General features: G+C 39.7%; 1 protein-coding gene across 1 annotated transcript in view; it reads left to right on the top strand.

The window, feature by feature from the left end:
* The window catches only part of LOC119926909 (glypican-5-like), a 931,977-nt gene that overhangs the window by 312,186 nt on the left and 596,685 nt on the right, over positions 1-23,106 (top strand). Inside the window, exons 4-5 of the mRNA XM_038745374.1 lie at positions 5,566-5,699; positions 19,269-19,328. Coding sequence (XP_038601302.1) covers positions 5,566-5,699; positions 19,269-19,328 — 194 coding nt within the window. The remainder of the gene's footprint in view (positions 1-5,565; positions 5,700-19,268; positions 19,329-23,106) is intronic.

Below are 23,106 nucleotides of genomic sequence, written 5' to 3'. Positions count from 1 at the left end.
AAATCCTGGGATTGACCAAGACTTTCCCTGAACTAGGCTAATACTTGGGGGTCAAGTAGGAGATTCTTCAGGCAGGAAGTTGTCTCAACTCTTTCAGGTCTCAAGACACTGTCAGCAAGGTCTCAGGACACTGCCAGCACTGTCACTGCTTGAAAATGTTAACAGTGTTACAACCAGGAAGTCGCATATGGGGCAGGTAGTATGTCTGACCTGCTTATCTTGTCTCATCCTCAGCCTTAGTACAAAGTTTGGCTCATAATAAGCATTTAGCAAATACCATAGTTATTACTGCTGTTATTTTACTATCACTGATAACTCTCAGCTCTTGAACGGGTGGACCACCTTCCATTATTCCTGACTGGCCTGTGAGGACTTTCCCAAGTTCTAATAATAATAATAATAGTAATAATAACAATGATGGTACTTGTTGCTTATTGTGTGCCAGGCACCATTCTAAGCACTGGAGTGGATACAAGCTAATCAGGTTGGACACAGTCCCTATTCCACATAGGGCTCACAGTCTTTATCCCCATTTTGCAAAAGAGGAAATTGAGGCACGGAGAAGTGAAGTGACTTGCCCAAGGTCACACAGAAGACAAGTGGCGGGGCCGAGATTAGAACCCATGACCCGCTGAATCCCAGGCCCATTTCTATTCACTACACTATGCTGCTTCTCTAGGAGGGCCTGCTCGGCATATTTGTGTCCAGTTCTGTGGTCTATTATGGTGTCCGTCCCTTTCCTGGTGGGGCCATGGGCAGTCCAAATACACACAGTCACTCTCACACTCTTCTTCCATTGAAGCAGTTTACAAGAGAAGCAGAATTGCCTAGTGGATAGAGTACATGCCTGGGAGTCAGAACGACCTGGGTTCTAATCCTGATTCCTCATTCATTCATTCATTCATTCAATTGTATTTATTGAGCACTTCCTGTGTGCAGAGCACTGTACTAAGCACTTGGGAAGTACAAGTTGGCAACATATAGAGACGGTCGCTACCCAACAATGGGCTCACAGTCTAGAAGGAGGAGACAGACAACAAAACAAAACATGTGGACAGGTGTCAAGTCATCAGAATAAATAGAAATAAAGCTAGATGCACATCATTAACAAAATAAATAGAATAGTAAATATGTACAAGTAAAATAAATAGAGTAATAAATATGTACGAACATATATACAGGTGCTGGGGGGGGGGAGGACATAGGGTGGGGGTGATGGGGAGGAGGAGAGGAAAAAAGGGGCTCAGTCTGGGAAGGCCTCCTGAAGGAGGTGAGCTCTCAGTAGGGCTTTGAAGGGACGAAGAGAGCTAGCTTGGCCAATGTGTGGAGGGAGGGCATTCCAGGCCAGGGGGAGGACATGGGCCAGGGGTCGAGGGCGGGACAGGAAAAAAGGAGGTATAGTGAGGAGGTTAATGGCAAAGGAGCAGAGGGTGCGGGCTGGGCTGTAGAAGGAGAGAAGGGAGGTGAGGTGGGAGGGGGCGAGGAGATAGAGAGCCTTGAAGCCGAGAGTGAGGAGTTTTTGTTTGTTGCGTAGGTTGACTGGCAGCTGTTGGAGATTTTTGAGGAGGGGAGTAACACGCCCAGAGCGTTTCTACGCAAAGATGAGCCGGGCATCAGCATGAAGTATAGACCGAAGCGGGGAGAGACAGGAGGATGGGAGATCAGAAAGGAGGCTGATTCAGTAATCCAGTCGGGATAGGATGAAAGATTGAACCAGCAAGGAGGCAGTTTGGATAGAGAGGAAAGGGCGGATCTTGGTGATGTTGCGGAGGTAAGCCTGGCAGGTTTTGGTGATGGATTGGATGTGAGAGGTGAACGAGAAAGCGGAGTCAAAGATGACACCAAGGTTACGGTCCTCCACCTGTCTGCTGTGTGACCTTGGGCAAGTTACTTCATTTCTCTGTGCCTCCATCTGCAAAATGGGGATTAAGACTGTGAGTCCTATGTGGGACAGGGATTGTATCCTACCCAATTACCTTGTATCTACTCTAGTTCTTTGTATAGTGCCTGGCATATAGTGCTTAACAAATACCACAGTTACTATTATTATTATTATTACTATTAATACTACAAACAGGCACAGAAGAGCATATGGTAGAAAAGGGAGAGACTTAAGGTAGGCAAAGAAACTTCAGGTAAGATTTAAAAAATTATGATACGGTTAGGTTTCAAATCTCCTTTTGTGCAGGGAAAGGCAGGCAAGTTTGAGAGATATTTTGAGTGAAGGTGTGAGACTGTCAAAGATGATATGAAGTAAAAGATTATTACGAGTTGCTTGTTTGGATGGAATAGTTGGGTTTAAAAGAAAATAACTCTATCGGGAAAGCAGAGAGTCCTTTCTGTCCGGATAATGACAAAATCATCTTTGTATCACATTAGCATACGTCAATTTTGATGTGATGCTTAACATGATGAATACCATTACAGATGTATATACACAATTGAAAGAAGAAAGATAGAACCAAGCTTTTACTTTTAAATAAATTTCCCCAACTTTTGTTCATTCCTATAAATTGACTACCTTGGTACTTGGGTTTTTTTCATTCGAAACTACTTGCAAGTATAAGGAAAATGTAAACAATTGTAACAGAAAGGAAAACTTTGGAGCACTGTGGTCTTTGCCCTTGAAAGAAACCTAAATACTTCTGCAGGGGCAGCATGGATTCAGCTTTTAAGTTACCTAAGAAAGTTACCGAGTATTCAATCAATGGTAATTTTTGAGTATTTATTGTGCAGAGAGCTGTACTAATACTATTGATTTTGAGAAGGAGACAGGTGACTAGGAGAAATGATTCTTCAGTTATCTGATTTCCAGAGAACAGAACTAAGAGTTCATACACAGCTGTTTATTTGTGACTTAGGTAGGCTCTTTGAAACAAATCCTCCCTCAGTATCTTTCCTATTTCACGTGTCTTATCCTGCTGTTGTGCTTTACTGAAGTCCCATTGTGTTTTTTTCCCTTCCTACTTGTAGAAGTAGGGGAATTATTCATCTCCTTTCCACAGTAAAATAAACCCAAGTTTACTCTCCACCCAAATCTATGGAATATCCTCTGATATAAGGAATAGAACATCCACTATACCCACTATGTCCAAAAATAGGCCCATTCAAAAGTCTAGAATATAACGTTTTCATTATTCATTCATTCACTCAATCGTATTTATTGAGTACTTACTGTGTGCAGAGCACTGGACTAAGCGCATCCAGGTGTCCATTTCACCGTCATGTGCTGTGTGATGTCCAAATGAAATGGGTAGTTTAAGTGGACTAATATAAATTCAATCCAAGGCATTTAATTTGAAATGGTAACTTCAAGGCCTGTACTAATAGTAAGGTTCATTTCTCATCACTGATTCCTCTAGACTGTAAGCTAATCTTGGGCAGGGATTGTGTCTGCTAATTCTGTCATATTGTGCTCTCTTAAGCACGTAGCACAGTGCCACGATTGATTGATTATAGCTGATTTTCATTTGAAAGTCCCAGTTCAGAGCTGATGTGATTCTGGCATGAGTGAGAAGCTTATCTGCACCTCAGTTACCCCATCTGTAAAACAGGATTAAGTCTGTGCACCCTATGTGGGACAGGGACTGTGTTCAACCTGATTAGCTTGTATGTATTCCAGCATTTAGTATATTGCCTGATACATAGTAAGTGCTTAACAAATATCCTAAAAAAGTGAATAAAACTAGATGTGAGAAATCTGCTCCTCACCTTTGCTAAAAACGTTGCTCATTAAATTGAACAGTGTGCATAGGTGGAAGGCGATGTCCAGATTTTAAGTCTCTTACATCAGTGTATACCAGGCACGAGGCAACTAGGAATAATTCATTGAATCATATTTATTGAGCATTTACCTTGTGCAGAGCACTGTACTAAGTGCTTATTGAGTGAGGGTTTTATAGATACTGTAATGCTCCACCACTTCGTGGGTGTCTCACTGCTGTATGGAAGAGGAAAAAGGGCCTTATATATATATATATATATATATATATATATATATATATATATATTTGAAGTTCAGCATCATAAGGAATGAAAGGTTATTACGTTGTTGCTTATCTATCGTGATTAGGATTCCTTTATGTGTATTAAATTTGGAATTTTTAAAATGACATGAACACTGTACCATAGGAAATACAAATGAAGATAAAGGGAAAACATTTTGTTTGTCTAGCCTAATATCATGATCAAATGTCAGTTTATAACAACATCTTTAGGGAATAATTTACACATTAGTAACAGTGTAGGAAAAGCTCACTTAATAAACAAAGATGAGATTTGAGGATATATTAAGAAGAGTCTTCTGATCGTGAGCTCTAGGAATAGAGTTATTTCAAGGTACAAGAGAGGTTAGTTTCAATTCTGTTAGTGATCAGAGATATGTTTAGGAAATAGATGTGCTTCCTGCCAGTAACAGAAATCTTCAGTAAGTGTCATTTCATTGATTGTGAATTACATTGATCTGCATGGGGATTCTGTCAGTGTTTTCTATAATCCTTTGTCAAAATTTGGGATTTCACTATATAAGGAATCACTCGAAAGGGGTCTCTTATTACTCTGCTAAATTGCATTTGAAAGAGAACATTCTTTGTCTAGACTATTAGGTGCATTCCATTTGAATGATTGCCCTTTCCTGAACAGCAAGGAGAAGGCTTAATAGGGATCAGCTGAAGATCAGCAGCTGGGCCTGGTGCACCAAAACATTCCTGCAAAATGCTCTTCCTCTGGGGATTAAGCATATAGGGCCTGAGCATGGGAAAACCTCTGCTCTCTTGATCAGCCCCTTCCTATTTTTCGCTGTCTGGGGAGGACTGCTAGTTGGAAGTGATTAATCTTTGTTCATGTATCTTAAGCCACAGAATTCAAGGAGAGTTTATTACTTGCTTCCCCAATTTCATAGAATAGAACATTAGCTTCCACCTCACCATTTCTCAAGATTGATCATTTTCTACTACATCCCCCATTGCTCTAGGGTGAAGATTAATGGGACTTTAATAGCACTCTGAAAAAAATTTCATGTAATAAGAAAGCTAGTTTAGGCTAACTTTAGGATGAAGAAGCTTAAAGATCTTTTAGGTTACTCTTTTCTGTAATTTTTTTAGGTTAATTAAGTCTCAAAAGGAAATGAAATAGCTTTACAGGGATAGAAAGTTTTAATGGGTTGTCAGTTAATCCTCTAAGAGGCAAATTGGCAATTTGCATCAAGATACTTTCAAGATACATTCCTAGAAGTGTGACATAGTGGTAGAGCCCAAACCTGGAAGTCAAAGGGACCTGGGTTCCAATCCCACCTCCTCCATTCATTGGCTGTGTGACCTTGGGTAAGTCTTTGAGCTTCAGTTACCTCATCTGTAAAATGGAGATGAAGACTGTGAGCCTCATGGGGGACAGGGACTGTGTCCAACTCGATTCGCTTGTATCTGTCCCAGCGTTTAGTCCAGTGCCTGGCACACGATAAGTAGTCGCTGAACAAATACTACAAATAGTATTAATCTCTTGAATATTCTATGTCATTTTCTACTATTTTATTTTTTCTATTTTCTTTTCTATTTTTTTTTGCAACAGGTAAATAAAGTGTGTGGGCCACCCAAAGTAAGAGAATTGAAGCAGATACCTGACACTGTGGTAGAAGCTGCAGCAATGATGGAAACTCAGTCATTTATGAGTACTGTTTCTACAAATTTGAACAGTAAAAGAAGGTAACAAAATGAATTTCTCAATTACTTAAATGACATTGTTTGGGGAGTTATTCCTAAGTGTTCTCGGCTGGTTTCAGAGCTTTCCAATCATATTTAAAATGATTTCATAGTACAACATTAAGGCTCATGTTGGAATTATTGTTCCAGGAATCATTTCCAAGAAAGTGAAGTCCATGTAAGTTAAATTTGCACATATATGGGAAGATTTGAAACATTTAAATGAACATCATTGACAGATTATGTTGAAATTATCCAGATAATTCTACAGAATAACCGGAGAACTCATTACTTCTCAGAACTCCTCACATCTGCCAAAGCAGCACACTTCAAAGCCCTACTGAAAGCTCACCTCCCCCAGGAGGCCTTCTCAGACTAAGCCCCCCTTTTCCTCTGCTCCTCCTCCTGTCCCCATTATTCCAACTCCCTCCCTCTGTCCTACCCCCTCCCCACTCCACAGCACTTGTGTATATATGTACATATTTATTATTCTCTTAATTTCATTAAAGATGTTTATATATCTATAATTCTATTTATTTATATTGATGCTATTAATACCTGTCTACTTGTTTTGTTGTCTGTCTTCCCCCTTCTAGACCGTGAGCCCGTTGTTGGGTAGGGATTGTCTTTATTTGTTGCCGAATTGTGCTTTCCAAGCTCTTAGTACAGTGCTCTGCACACAGTAAGCACTCAGTAAATACCATTGAATGAATGAATGAATGCATTATGTTGAATAGGGCATACAATAGTAACAAGGTGATACACTGTTCTAAAGTATTATTAGTTGAACAGAATGCATTCTAAATTTCTGTCAATTCCTAAGAAATTTCAATATAATGCAACATGGGAGGACTTCAATGGGATGCAAAAAAGTCCTGAATTTTCATAAATTCATCATTGTTCCTCCCCCTTCCACCCCCCAGTACACATATTCATTCATTCATTCAATCGTATTTATTGAGCGCTTACTGTGTGCAGAGCACTGTACTAAGTGCTTGGGAAGTACAAGTTGGCAACATATAGAGACGGTCCCTATACAACAACAGGCTCACAGTTTAGAAGAGGGAGACAGACAACAAAACAAGTAGCCAGATGTCAAAATCAGCAGAACAAATAGAATTATAGCTATATGCACATCATTAACCAAATAAATAGAATAGTAAATATGTACAAGTAAAATAGACAGAGTAATAAATCTGTACAGATGTATACAAGTGCTGTGGGGAGGGGAAGTAGGTAGGGTGGGGGGGGTGGGGAGGAGGAGAGAACAAAGGGGGCTCAGTCTGGGAAGGCCTCCTGGAGGAGGTGAGCGCTCAGTAGGGCTTTTGTGCATGCGCGCACACACACACACACACACTCACTTTGTTTCATAGCTGAGGCAGGCAAGTTTCAGGTTGGGATTTTTAATTGAATTTTCATCTCTAAACTCCTTCTTTCTTTGATTTCTTTCCTCCTTACTTGGCCTCCCTTACTCTATTTTCCTTTCTTCCCACAGCCTCACTATATTAGCTAGTTCTGCATGGGCCAGAAGACTATTTTGAAGTTTTTTTTCCTCAGTAGAAAATAATGGGTTTTGCCCAAATTTTCAGTGGTAAAACTAGCATTAAGCGTCAAGTAAACATTAGCTGGGATTGTGCTGTGGCGGACAGAGTGGGCATTTTGGAGGGTAATGTTGATAGACCCAGGAAGCTAGGCATGTGCATGACCATCTGATTCTCAGACTGTCTTAGGAGATTTTTCTGAACTTTAAACCCTAATCTTCCACTCAGGATTTTCTAAAAGTCAAGACTAGTTAGTAGCAGAGCTGGGACGGAGAGAAAGAAAGGAATGCAAGGCCAACCGCAACCTCAAACAGTAACTATCTATCATGCAGACTTACTTTGAGGCTAATCAGAATTGCCCTCAAAGGCAATCTCAGAGGAAAAATAAACCTTCCGTAGGAGCATAGATGAAATAAATTGGATTAGGATTAAAATATACTAGTATCAAATTTCTTTAATCAGTGGTATTCTTTGAGCACTTCCTCTGTGAAGAGAACTGTACTAGGCATTTGGGAGATGATCCATACAACAGAGTTGATTGAGACATTCCCTGCCCACAGGAACTTACACTCTATTGGGGGAACAGACATAAAAATAAATTACAGATAAGTCCCTAAATACTGTGGGGCCCAGGGTGGAGTGCCTATCCAGTATTTCAAAGGCACGGATGCATATATGATACAGAAGAAAGAGCGTGTAGGGAACGCAAGGGTTTAGGGGAAGACCACTCAGAGAATGTGATTTTTATAATAATAATAATAATGATGGCATTTGTTAAGTGCTTACTATGTGCCAAGCACTGCTCTAAGTGCTGGGGGGATACAAGGTGGAGGCTTTATAAGGCTTTAAAGGTGGACAAAGTGGTGGTCTGTAGTATATGAAGGTGAGGGTAGAGGGAGGGTGAGGGCAAGAGGTTAGCAGTGAGATAGATAAGATTGAGGTATAATATGTAAGGTGGCATTAGAGGAGCAAACTGTGCAGATGGGGTGGAAATCAGGGAGGTAAGGTAGGAGGGAGAGGGTTGATTGAGAACTTTAAAGATGACGGTAAAGAGTTTCCCTTGGATGTTGGAGGTGGATGGGCAACCAGTGGAGGTTCTTGAGGGGTGGAGAAACCTGGATTGAATTTTTTTTTAGAAAAACTCTTCAGGCAACAAAACGAGTACAGGCTAGAATGGGGAGAGATAAGAGGCTGATGCAATAGTCAAGGTGGGATATAATGAGTCTCATCTCTAACCTCCTTCATTCTTCTTCTTCTCCTTTACTAAAATTTTACTGTATCAGGAAAGTAGCAGTTTGAATGGAGAGGAAATGATGGATTTTAGTGGCATGAAGATAGAACTGAAAAACTTCTTATATGTCTTATTCTCTGACGTCGCCAGATAAAACGAACATAACACAAATTCTGTGAATTATTTTCTAATGGGCCATTTAACATGCCCAGAGTCATTGGATTCACTGGACTAAAGAAGCAGTTGCCTCAGGCCCACGGTTACATTTGGTGGGTCTATTTTGCTTCAGAGTGTGAGGATCAGTTGCCCTAGCTGTTATTTTATAAACATTCATTCATTCACTCATTCAATTGTATTTATTGAGCACTTACTGTGTGCAGAGCACTGTACTAAGTGCTTGGAAAGTACAAATCGGCAACATATAGAGATGGTCCCTATCCAACAATGGGCTCACAGTCTAGAAGGGGGAGACAGACCAAAAACAAAACATGTGGACAGGTGTGGACAAGAGCAGGTACCCTACTCTTCCTTTTACCACCCTGAAGAGGGCTTCCTCTATGAATAAAAAGGTGCAAATGCTCGGATGGACAACCTGAGTGAAATTATTTTAGCTTCAGGAATTTAACACCCCCCACTCTCTCCTGCAGATGCCTCTCATAAGCGAAATAGAGGTCAGGGTATTCCTATTTGTTTATATTCTGTTCTGAGACAACCCAAATCCTAAATTCACCTCTCCCTCTAGGTGACCTGCATGCAGGCATGAAGATATTTTGAAAATAATAATAATAATGAATAATTATGTTATTGTTAAGCACTGACTATGTGCCAGGCACTGTATTAAGTGCTAGGGTGGATACAAGCATATTGGATCGAGCACAGTCGAGGTCCCACATGGAGCTCACAGTCTCAATCTCCATTTTATAGATGAGGTAACTGAGGCAAAAAGAAGTTAAATGACTTTCCCAAGGTCACACATCAGGCAAGTGGAGGAGCCAGGATTAAACCCGTGATCTTCTGACTCCCAGGCCTGTGCTTTATCCACTAGCCCATTCTGCTTCCCTGCTGTTTCTGCAGAGCTTAAGTTTCTGAATAAATCCAGAGAGCTTTCAACTCATTTCATAATCAAATGTGATGAATTACTTCTTGATTTACTAAAATTTTAGGGCAGTAAACATACAATGCCATCTGTGCTATGGATAACATGCAATTTCATTATTCATACTCTGAAAACAAGATACCCTTGGAGATGATCAAACACCAAGCTGTAATCTTTGGAAAAGCATGTTCCCAGTTTTTGGAGACTGATGGGAACGCAGTAAATATAGAGAATCTGCTCAACAGTAATGGGCATAGTGGATAGAGCCTGGGCCTGAGAGTCAGAAGGTAATGGGTTCTAATTCTGGCTCTGTCACTTGTCTGTTGTGTGATTTTGGGCAAGTCACTTCACTTGAGCCCCACATGGGACAACCTGATTATCTTGTATCTCCCCCAGTGCTTAGAACAGTGCTTGGCACATAGGAAGTGCTTAACAAAAAACATCACTATTATTATCATTATTATTATTATTATTATTATTCTCTGGGCCTCAGTTTCCTCATCTGTAAAATGGGGATTAAGACTGTGAGCACTTTGTGGGAAAGGGACTGTGTCCAACCTGGTTTTCTTATATAAACCCCAGTGCTTAGAACAGTGCCTGGAATATAGTAAGTGCTTAACAAATACCATGATTATTATTATTAAGTGATTGATTTGCAGTTTCATTACAGTTGGCATACTAAAAAGGAGCTACCATCGTCATTATCACTATCAAAAAGAATTTACTGAATGCCTACTGCAAGCAAATCTCAAGTGCAAGGGACAGATATTTTGGGAGATGAATTTACAAACACAAAATGCTTTTACTGACTCAAATCAACATAGGGTAGAATAAATCTCTGGGACCATCTAACATTATTGGACCTATTTTGCCATGGATTTCTGATTGTTTCGAATATACAACACTAGTTCCATTGTGTGCTAATACTCTAGACGTCTAAGACAAATCTGTCAGTATGAATTACAATATCCAGCAGCTTCTGGTATTGAAATCTGCAAGTGAGGCCCAGATTGATTTCTGGTTTGATATGGTCTCATTTCAGGTCAGAAACAGATAGAAATTGGGTTGTGGGCAGCTGCTTGGGTTGGACTAAGGCCAGTCCTGGCCCTTTCAGGACTGTCTTCCTCACCTAACCTTGCCCCTACCCCAAATTGTTGCTACTTCATGAGTGTCCAAGATACTCTCAAAGATGAAGCTTCCTGATGGCAGTAATACTATAATAATAAGAAGAAGAACAATGTTAAAAAAGTACTTAACACCTTAAAATGTTCCAAGTACTGCATTAAAAGTGATAGGTACAAGATCATCAGGTTGAGCACAGTCAGTCGTATTTATTGAGCGCTTACCATGTGCAGATTGCTGTACTAGTTTCTTGGAAGAGTACAATGCACCAATAAAGAGACACATTACCTGCCTGCAACGAGCTTCTTGCCCAACATGGGGATCAAGTTTTAACTAGGATGGAGAACCCCAATTTTAAAGATGAGGAAATTGAGACACAGTGAGGCTGAAGGACTTGTCCAAGTTTATACAGCTGGAAAGTGGCAGGGATGGGATTAAAATCCTGGTTTCCTAACTCCCAGGGCTGTGCTCTTTCCACTAGCCTGCTCTGCTTTTACCTATGAATGAGAGTCCCTGAAACATTTTCTTCTTAGAGGTTTGGGGAAGTGGGGGTGAGGGGGAAGCACTGAATATGCTGAGGAAATGAAAAATGTTTTATGTTTACACCTGACAAGTCCTGTGCAAGTATTCTTGAGGGTCTTCTTTACATAGTGTATTTCTGGGTACCTTATGTCATACCTAGAAAAGCTATGATGATAAGTTTTAGTCTCTTTTTCGATTGGGCAAAGGAAAAATAAAATTTGATATGATGCAGACTGAGCCACTGAGAAGACTTTATTGGTAGATAAAAATCTAATAACACAGAGGTGTTCTAGGTAAAGTTAAAGGTAAGAACAAATGAAGAACAGGAAGAAGAGTTTAAAAACTATGACTGGAAAAGAAACATAAGAATTCAGTGGCCTCAAACTTGAAAAATTAGGATCATGGTTAAAATGAGAGAAAATAATTTTTGGCTATGTACATATTCTTATATTTGGTTGCTTCCCTTACCTATAATTTATATTAAAGTCTGTCTCCTCTGTTTGACTCTTTAGTTCTTTGAGGGCAGGAAATATGTTAACAACTCTATTGTACCATAGTACTTAGTATAGTGCTCTGCACACGTGCTCAATAAATACTATTATATGATTAATTATTTTTAACAAATGAAAAATAAGGCCTAAGAAACTGAGAACAAATAAGATTAGAGCAATAGAGGAGGAGAAACAACCTTCAGGTAGATTCTGAGCTGTACTTACATTTCTAAAGCTTTACTGCTGACAGTGCTAGCAGAACTGTTTCTTCATCCCTTCCATTGTATCTCTGCAAATGAGAAGGATTACTGCTGGGAAGGTGATAAAATCTCATTTTAAGTACTCAGTACAACAAATGTCAGCTATCACTTTCAGTGACTGTGCAGAAACGAATAACTGAGGATGGGCTGGGGGAGATGGAGAAGAACAAAGGGAGCAAATCAGGGTGACACAGAAGGGAGTGGGAGATGAGGAAGGATGTGGCTTAGTCTGGGAAGGCCACTTGGAAGAGATGTGCCTCAGTAAGGCTTTGAAGCAAGGGAGAGTAATTGTCTTGCAGATTTAAGGAGGAACAGTGTTCCAGGCCAGAGGCAGGATGTGGGCCAAGGGTCATCATCATCATCATCATCAATCGTATTTATTGAGTGCTTACTATGTGCAGAGCACTGTACTAAGCACTTGGGAAGTACAAATTGGCAACATATAGAGACAGTCCCTACCCAACAGTGGGCTCACAGTCTAAAAGGGGGAGACAGTGAACAAAACCAAACATACTAACAAAATAAAATAAATAGAATAGATATGTACAAATAAAATAAATAAATAAATAGAGTAATAAATATGTACAAACATATATACATATATATAGGTGCTGTGGGGAAGGGAAGGAGGTAAGATGGGGGGATGGAGGGGGGACGAGGGGGAGAGGAAGGAAGGGGCTCAGTCTGGGAAGGCCTCCTGGATGAGGTGAGTTCTCAGCAGGGCCTTGAAGGGAGGAAGAGAGCTAGCTTGGCGGATGGGCAGAGGGAGGGCATTCCAGGCCCGGGGGATGACGTGGGCCGGGGGTCGATGGCGGGACAGGCGAGAACGAGGTACGGTGTGGAGATTAGCGGTGGAGGAGCGGAGGGTGCGGGCTGGGCAGTAGAAGGAGAGAAGGGAGGTGAGGTAGGAGGGGGCGAGGTGATGGACAGCCTTGAAGTCCAGGGTGAGGACTTTCTGCCTGATGCTCAGATTGATTGGTAGCCACTGGAGATTTTTGAGGAGGGGAGTGATATGCCCAGAGCGTTTCCGGGCAGCAGCATGAAGTATGGATTGAAGTGGAGAGAGACACGAGGATGGGAGATCAGAGAGAAGGCTGATGCAGTAGTCCAGACGGGATAGGATGAGAGCTTGAATGAGCAGGGTAGCAGTTGGGATGGAGAGGAAAGGGTGGATCTTGGCAATGTTGCAACAGAGAGAAAGGAGAGATGTAAGTACAGTGAGAAGAATAGCACCAGAGGAGTGGCTTGGGTTGTAGAAGGAGGGAAGTGATGTGATTTAGGAGAGGGCAAGGTGATGGAGTGCTTTAAAGCCAATGGTGAGGAGTTTTTAATAATGGCATCTAATAATGGCATATATTAAGCACTTACTATGTACAAAGCACTGTTCTAAGTGCTGTGGAGGGTACAAGGTTGTCCCATGGGGGGGCTCACAGTCTTAACCCCCATTTTACAGATGAGGTAACTGAGACCCAGAGAAGTTAAGTGACTTGCCCAAAGTCAGTCACACAGCTGACAATTGGCGGAGCCGGGATTTAAACCCATGACCGTGCTCTTTCCATTGAGCCATGCTGCTTTTTGTTTGGTATGGCGATGGATAGGCAACCACTGGAGATTTTTGAGGAGGTGGGTAATATAATAATTATAATGATAGTATTTGTTAAGTGCTTATATGTGCCAAGCACTGTTCTAAGTACTGGGGTAGACACAAGGTAATCAGGTTGTCCCACATGGGGCTCACAGTCTGAATCCCCATTTGATAGAGAAGCAGCATGGATCAGTGGAAAGAGTCCAGGCTTGGGAGTCAGAAGTCATGGGTTCGATTCCCAGCTCCACTACTTGTCAGCTATGTGATTTTGGGCAAGTCATTTAACTTCTCTGTACCTCAGTTCCCTCATCTGTAAAATGGGGATTAAGACTGTGAGCCCCACGTGGGACAACCTTGATTACCTTGAATTCCCCCCAGTGCTTAGAACAGTGCTTGGCACATAGTAAGCGCTGAACAAATACCAACATTATTATTACGATGAGGTAACTGAGACACAGAGAAGTTAAGTGCCTTGCCCAAAGTCACACAGCTGACAAGTGGCAGAGATTGGATTGGAACCCATGACCTCTGACTCCCAAGCCTGTGCACTTTCCATTAAGCTGCTCTGATATGTCCTGAATGTTTCTATAGAAAGATGATCTGGGTAGCAGCGTGAAGTATGGACTGGATTGGGGAGATACAGGAGGTTGGGAGGTCAGCAAGGAGGATGAATTCTAGGTGGGATAGTATGGATTGGATTAAAATGGTAGCAGTTTGGATGAAAAGGAAAGAGTGGATTTTAACGATGTTGTGAAGGTGGGACTGACAGGATTTGGTGACAGACTGTATATGTGGGTTGAATGAGAGAGAGGAGTCAAGGATAATGTCACGTGTATGAGCTTGTGTCACGGGAAGTATGATCATCATCATCATCAATCGTATTTATTGAGCGCTTACTATGTGCAGAGCACTGTACTAAGTGCTTGGGAAGTACAAATTGGCAACATATAGAGACAGTCCCTACCCAACAGTGGGCTCACAGTCTAAAAGGGGGAGACAGAGAACAAAACCTAACATACTAACAAAATAAAATAAATAGAATAGATATGTACAAGTAAAATGAATAAATAAATAAATAGAGGAATAAATATGTACAAACATATATACATATATACAGGTGCTGTGGGGAAGGGAAGGAGGTAAGATGGAGGGGATGGAGAGGGGGACGAGGGGGAGAGGAAGGAAGGGGCTCAGTCTGGGAAGGCCTCCTGGAGGAGGTGAGCTCTCAGCAGGGCCTTGAAGGGAGGAAGAGAGCTAGCCTGGCGGATGTGGGAATGGAGGGCATTCCAGGCCTGGGGGATGACGTGGACCTGGGGTCGATGGCGGGACAGGCCAGAACGAGGTACGGTGAGGAGATTAGCAGCGGAGGAGCGGAGGGTGCGGGCTGGGCTGTAGAAGGAGAGAAGGGAGGTGAGGTAGGAGGGGGTATGATGGTAGTATGATGCTGCCATCTACAGTGATATGAAGGTCAAGGAGTAGACAGAGAAGCAGAGAAGCAGTGTGGCACAGTGGAAAGAGCACGGGCTTGGGAGTCAAAGGTCAAGGGTTCGAATCCCGGCTCTGCCACTTGTCTGGTATGTGACCTTGGGAAAGCCACTTAACTTCTCTGTGCCTCAGTTACCTCATCTGTAAAAATGGGGATGAAGACTGTGAGCCCCACGTGGGACAACGTGATTACCTTGTATCCCTCCAGTTCTTAGAACAGTGCTTTGCACATAGTAAGCGCTTAACAAATACCATCATTATTATTATTATTAGACAGGGTTTGGGTGGGAAGATAAGCTATGTTTCATATGTGTTAAGTTTGAGATGAAGGGAGGACATACAAGTAGAGATGTCTTGAAGGCAGGAGGAGATGTGAGCCTGGAGAGAGAGAGAGAGAGAGACATGGGAAGAGATGTACATTTGAGTATCATCTGCACATAGAGGGTAGTTGAAGCCATGGGAGTGAATGAGTTCTCCAAGGGAGTGAGTGTAGATGGAGAATAGAAGGGGACCCAGAACTGAACCTTGAGGGACCCTCACAGTTAGGAGGTGGGAGGCAGAGGAGGAGCCCATGAAGGAGACAGAGAATGAACAGCCAGAGAATCAGGGGAGGACAGAGTTAGTGAAGCCAAGGTTGGATAACATTTCCAGAAGAAGAGGGTGTTCCACTCAAGCACAAACAATAAACTGAGACAATTTGTAAAATAGTGATCTTGAATTTTCCAATGAGGGCCATTCTACTGGTCCCCAGAGTTACAGCTGATATGTCAAAGTTGTCTTTTTTTTGTCATTACTGAGGATGATCATATAACTGCACCCTCAGAATGAAGATCATCAGACTCAGTGTTTCCATATTATTGATTGGGTGCTATTCCCATCTTATTCATGTTACCAGAGTTTTTTTTTCCTAAAATAGTGTAAGCTCCTTGTGGACAGGGAGTATGTAACCTCTCAATGCAGTTAATTCTATCCAGTGGGTGTTCAATGAATATTGTTATTACCACTACAGGCAGGAACTCATTCATTTTGACTGCTAAAAACAAGAACTAGTGATGTGAACTCAAGGCTTTAAGATTATTTTACTAACATTGACCCAACTTCAAATAGCATTATCATGATCAGATTTAAGACATGGTATTTGTTTTCTTTTAAATAAATTATCTCCAGACTGGAAACATTAGTACATTTTGGATTAGCTCAGAAAAAAATATATTCATGTGATTACGGTGAAATCAAACAATTATGCAAATTTCTGTGAAAAATACCTATAATTAAGTATGATTGATGCAATTCAAAGTTTCATCATATTTTCAGTAGCTGCCAAAACCTCAAAGAATTGTTCGATAGTATCAGTTTGTTGATCCTCTGGCCCATGTCTACAGGTGAATCTTAGTGTTGCTGGAGTTTAAAAATCTTTGAAACTCTAGGAATAATCTAGGTTGCAGTGATATACAGCAATTAGGTGAATCACTATTTCATTATGATTCAGTGCCTCAGACCCTCATCAGACCTTAACAATAATGTACTCTACATGCTCATTTAGTAAATCTTACTCTTGAATGTTTTAATAAATAAATACATTATAATGGCATTTATTAAGAGCTTACTATGTGCAAAGCACTGTTCTAAGCACTGTAGAGGTTACAAGGTGATCAGGTTGTCCCATGGGGGGCTCACAGCCTTAATCCTCATTTTACAGATGAGGTAACTGAGGCACAGAGAAGTGAAGTGACTTTCCCAAAGTCACACAGATGATAATTAGTGGAGCCAGGATTTGAACCCATGACCTCTGACTCCAAAGCCTGTGCTCTTTCCAATGAGCCATGCTGCTTTGCTTATGCAATGTCCTTTGTTAGATAACAATGGAAAATAATGAATAAAAACACCCATACCAAATATTTTATGATATTTCTTCCATTAAATTAAATATTCCACCCTGGAATGTGTAATATTTATGCCATTGTGTCAACAGAGTCAAACAGATTTTATTACTTTTTTGGCTTTGTACAAACCTTTCCAAAAACCAATTGAAGTTGGCAGCACAGTTGCTACTTTCACTTGATTAGGGGGTGTTATTTTAGCATCCTGAAGAGATGACAGGAAAAGTGAAACCATATGATGGGACATACGGGAATTCAGCATATATCACAATCAGGACTTTGGTATTTATTTGTTGAACGAAGCACATTTTTAAATTCTCCAGTAGCTATCTTTGTAAAGCCAGATATTTTAAGAGCAGATGAGATTGTTCTGAAAACTAAGCTGTTAAATGCACATGCTTGAAATATTTTCTGCTTGGCATAGAATTAGAGACACTTTATAAGTAAGATAATTTTCTGTTCTAAGTTTTAGTACCTGAAGCTAGCCTTAATATTCATACATCATACAGTGAATTTATTTTACATGAATAATACTTTTCTAAGGTAAAGTCTAAACAATTTTATTTAAAATTCACTTTATTTTCAAACTAGGCTAATCTTAAATTCATACTTATTGAAGGTCAAATTGAATGTAATGTGGAGAAGGATGTCATTTTGTTTTTGTTCATGTAATTATAATAGTTTAAAGCAAAGAATTGCCTCTAGCATCCATTCCAATATTAATTCAGATTTCAAAACATTCTCACCCATACTAGACATTTTCATTTTCAAGAATAATAATGATTCAGTGACTATTCATTTTTGTAGACGTAGCTTTTCACAAACTAAAATCTTTTTTTTTTTAATTGAGGGCTTAAGGTCATTTCTTATACAAGTTACATTTGCCAAGAAAGTTAAAGCCTACAATTAGTTTGGATGAAATAGATTTTCTTTAAGTTTACTGAGAGTTAAATTGCTAAGGAATACTTAAAGTTTTGCCCTTACCAAATTCCAGTTTCATTCCATTGCTGGTGGATATTTTTTATAAGTACTTTTGAAAGATAGTTATAAGGTATTTAAGTGTCCAGTGATTTTTTAAAATAATGTCTCTCTCTTTTCTATCAAAATATCACTCTAGTTAAAGAGAGCTTTGGAACAAAATGTTATTTTAATCATGTTTTTCTTTTCTATCAAAATATCACTCTAGTTAAAGAGAGCTTGAGGACTAAATCCTTTGAAGAAGTAAACATCTTCTGGTGGGAAGTCAGGACGGTGGGGAAGTTTGCAACTCTTCAGAGGCCTGAAATTAAAGTAGAAATTAGGTTAGTCCCTTGAGGGATCTGGCCCAAGTTTATACTACATTGATAGGGTTAGAGCCTGAATTCTTAGAAAAGGATGGGCCTTTTATGGGAAAACAGAGAGGGTTTTTTAAGAAAAATCACACCACCAGATCATGTTAAAATGAAGCCATATATGCCATTTGATTTGTTTCTCCAAAAGTGAATCTGTGCATTGAATTTTAGGAGGCTCTGCTGACTGATATTATCCACTTGCCCAACATGAGTCATTCTCAGACCAAACAGCAGAGTGCATCTGTAGTTCTGTACGCTTTTTTTAAAGAAAACATTGTATTTACAATAAAGCCCTAAATACTATCCTCCCTTCCTATGATATAAGAAAAAATTCTTCAATCTGGATTTTCATTTCTATATCTGGATTTTGTTTATATATTATTGCTGATCTTTGCTGCAATTCACCCTCAAGTGTAAATGTTTTACAAATGGTGGCAAAGGACTGAAAGTTCTCATTAATTCTCCTTTTTAGTTAATGTTTTGTTTTTTTTCTTTTCATTATTATTATTGTATTTGTTAAGCACTTACTAAGTGTGTACTAAGCACTAGGGTGGATACAAGCAAATCGGTTGGATGCAGTCCCTGTCCCACATACGGCTCACAGTCTTAATCCCTATTTTACAGATGAGGTAACTTAGGCCCAGAGAAATGAAGTGATTTGTCCAAGGTCAAACAGCACACAAGTGGTGGAGTCAAGATCAGAACCCATGACCTCTCATGTACTTTTATTTTGCAGATTTTGAAAAAAAAAGTTTCAATCATAAATTTCTGGCATCTCTTTTCTTTCATGCACAGACACTGGTAATGGGACTTTGTCCTTTTTTAAGCTACTCCTCCCCCATCCCCCTCAAGCCCGACCACCACCATTTAATTTCTGGTTTTATCCTATGCATGTGCTTGAATGCCTTTTCCTGTCAAATAATTTTTACCTTTTTCTTTTGTTTCTCATTTCTTTCCAATTTGCCTGAATTCCTGCTTTTACTCCCTCTTTGTTCTGATTGGTGCTTACTGTTCCTGGCCTATTCCAGTTCTCTGCCTCTGAAAGCATCAAAGAATGACAAATCCAGAAGTTTGAAAAAAATATCTCGGTAAGAATGGGAATGAGATGAGTGTTTTGGAATTTTACCTTACTTTAAAAGCCCTTCCATTTAATAGATATATTAGTTCAATTCAATTAGTTCAGATCCTTCCCTTCCCCACAGCACCTGTATATATGTATATATGTTTGTACATATTTATTACTCTATTTATTTATTTTACTTGTACATATCTATTCTATTTATTTTATTTTGTTGGTATGTTTGGTTTTGTTCTCTGTCTCCCCCTTTTAGACTGTGAGCCCACTGTTGGGTAGGGACTGTCTCTATATGTTGCCAATTTGTACTTCCCAAGCGCTTAGTACAGTGCTCTGCACATAGTAAGCGCTCAATAAATATGATTGATGATGATGATGATGATGATGATCACATGTAGAACCAAAGTACTTTTGCTTATAGGTCCTTTAAAATAATAGTACTTATAGCAATAGCTTATTAAATCAAGCTGTGTTCAGGATGTCTTTTTTCACTAAAGTTTTGATTCATTCATATTTTTAAGATTTTAATTTAATATTGCAAATTTAAAAACAATCTCGTAAAACGATTAGAAGGAAAAAAAAGTATACCAAATCCTTTGGTTTGGAATTCACATGTGTGTATAAACAGGTATAAACATATTAAAGATAAAAATAAAAGTGTACATATTATGTAATTCAGGGATGCATACTTTGCCACAGCTCTGTCCTAGAACTCTTACTGATATTATTTGGGGATGTCACAATACTTGTGTGAGAAAGAGTTCAACAATCTAGGGGAGATGGCATGGCTGAGAGGATGGGACCAGCAGTGAGGCGATTCTGATGAGAGTCCCGGATTTGAGAACTATTTTTGCCATATCCACACTGGCATAATTTGTGCCCTTGGCCATGTCACTTAACCTCACCAGGACTAGGCATCTTTGTGAAAATGGAAAGAAAACAGATTACAGATGAGGGACTGTGTTTTGGTCTTATAACCTTGTTTCTACCCCAGCAGTTAGAATTTAGTAAGTGGTTGATAAATGAAAAGACTTTGTATTTTCAAACAATGCTATTTATTGAGAGCTGGCTGTTTGCAGACCACTTGTACTGATAGCTTGGCAAAGTACCATACAACAGAGTTTGTAGATATGATCCCTGTTCACAGGAGGTTAGAGTCTACAGGGGGAGAAAATAGATTAAATAGATTAAAATAGATTAGATAAAACAGATGAAATAGATTAAATAGATTAAAGAAGCAGTGTGTTTTAGTGGAAAGATCATGGGCTTGGGAGCCAAACGACATGGGTTCTAATCCAGACTCTGCCACTTTTCTTCTCTTTAATCTTGGGCAAGCCACTCAACTTCTCTGTGCCTCTGTAAAATGGAGATTAAGGCTGTGAGCTCCACTTGGGATAACCTGATTACCTTGTATCAATTCCAGTGCTGCTTAGACCAGTGCTTGGGACATAGTAAGTGCTTAACAAATACCATAATTATCATTATTATTATTATTACAGATAGGGAAATAATAGAGTACAATACTAAGTACTGTGAGGATGGGATGAGTATCAAAGTGATATTAGTTATTATTAGCATAGGTGTTAATCAATCAATCAATCAATCAATCGTATTTATTGAGCACTTACTATGTGCAGAGCACTGTACTAAGCGCTTGGGAAGTACAAATTGGCAACACATAGAGACAGTCCCTACCCAACAGTGGGCTCACAGTCTAAAAGGGGGAGACAGAGAACAGAACCAAACATACCAACAAAATAAAATAAATAGGAAAGAAATGTACAAGTAAAATAAATAAATAAATAAATAAATAGAGTAATAAATATGTACAACCATATATACATATATACAGGTGCTGTGGGGAAGGGAAGGAGGTAAGATGGGGGGATGGAGAGGGGGACGAGGGGGAGAGGAAGGAAGGGGCTCAGTCTGGGAAGGCCTCCTGGAGGAGGTGAGCTCTCAGCAGGGTCTTGAAGGGAGGAAGAGAGCTAGCTTGGCGGAGGGGCAGAGGGAGGGCATTCCAGTTAAGGGCTTTACTGAAAGTCAAGTAAGCTAAGTAGTATTGCCAAAAATTCAGCCCAGAATCCAGATAAGGAATGATTTATTTCCTATTCTTTTTAGATCAGAAAAACATTTTTGTATTGAAGAAGTGGTCTTCTTCCCCACCATCTCTAGACTATGAGCCCATCTTCTAGACTGTGAGCCTGTTATTGGGTAGGGATTGTCTCTATTTGTTGCCAAATTGTACTTTCCAAGTGCTTAATACAGTGCTCTGCACACACTGAGTGCTCAATAAATACGATTGAATGAATGGATTTTGAATGATTGTCCTACTACAAATAGGTCACCATGGCTTCTCTCACATTCTTTTGTGTCGCTCTTGCGACATTTACATTTGCACCCTTTATTCACCCCTCCCTCAGCTCCATAGCACTTGTATGCATGTCTGTACTTTATATTAATGCCCATCTCTGCCTCTCGACTGTAACTTTATTGTAGGCAGGGAACTATTTTATTCTTATATTGTACTCTTCCAAGCAATTAATCTCGTATTTTGCACACAGCACTCAATATATGTATGATGGATTAATGATTCTAGTTTTCGATCACCTGCATCCAGTATCCTTTTAGTGCTCATAGCCACATTCTACCCAAGAAAATAAATGAACCAATAGTATTTATTGAATGTTAACTTTATTCAGAGTATAGGAATTAGCATCTGGGAGAATACAGGGCTAGTAGACATAATCCCTGCCCTCATGGAGTATGTAATATAGCCAGGATGGGAAATGTTAAAGTAAGGTACCGTAAAGAAAGCAGCAGAATGTAAAATTACATACATAGTACAGTGTGGTTAGAAGGTGAGAACACAGGTTCTCAATTCACGTGGAAGTACTGAAATGGCTATTAGGAGAAAACAGTTCTTTAGATAGTTCTTCAGGATTCTCTCCTGCTTTGGCTGTTTTCCCAAGCTTTACAAGACAGTTCTTCTACTCTGATCTGTCATTGTATTCTCAAGCAAGGCTCCTTGTTGCAGTTGTGTTTCTGTAAAGACACATCATTTGTTTCTCCTTTTAACCTTCTCTTAGTTGTCACACTTCTTGCAGTCAGATTTGAAAATGCAATTTAGTTCTTTTTTCATAGAGCTGGGTGGAACATTTCACCTGCATACAACAACCCAAATGAAAAAAAATTCATAAGATAATATTATGAAGTTCTCCTTACACATAGAACTGTGACAACGGTAAATTTGAATGGTTTTGCATACTGAGAGGAGTAAAAATGTATTTACATAATTTAGGAAATTCTGTTATACTTCCCTGAGGAAGTGAATAGGGGTAGTTCATTTAACTGATTATATTTTTGAGGAGTGAAAATGTCTTGTTTCCCTAACAGAAAATGATTATTAGAGTAGATAATAATAATAATAATAGTAATAATAATAATAATAATGGTATTTATTAAGTCCTTACTATGTGCCAGGCACTGCACTAAGTGCTGGGTGGATATAAGCAAATTTGTTCATTTAATCGTATTTATTGAGAGCTTACTGTGTGCACTGCACTGTACTAAGTGCTTGGGAAGTACAAATCAGCAACATATAGAGATGGTCTGTACCTAACAATGGGCTCACAGTCTAGAAGGGAGAGACAGACAACAAAACAAAACAAGTAGACCGGTGTCAGTATCATCAGAATAAATAGAATTATAGCTATATGTACATCATTAATATAATAGAGTAATAAATTTGTACAAATATATACAAGTGCTGTGAGGAGGGGAAGAGGGTA

This window comes from Tachyglossus aculeatus, chromosome 1 (assembly GCF_015852505.1).
Source record: "Tachyglossus aculeatus isolate mTacAcu1 chromosome 1, mTacAcu1.pri, whole genome shotgun sequence".
In the NCBI taxonomy this organism is placed as follows: Eukaryota; Metazoa; Chordata; class Mammalia; order Monotremata; family Tachyglossidae; genus Tachyglossus; species Tachyglossus aculeatus.
This window is presented reverse-complemented; position numbering and strand designations above follow the sequence as displayed.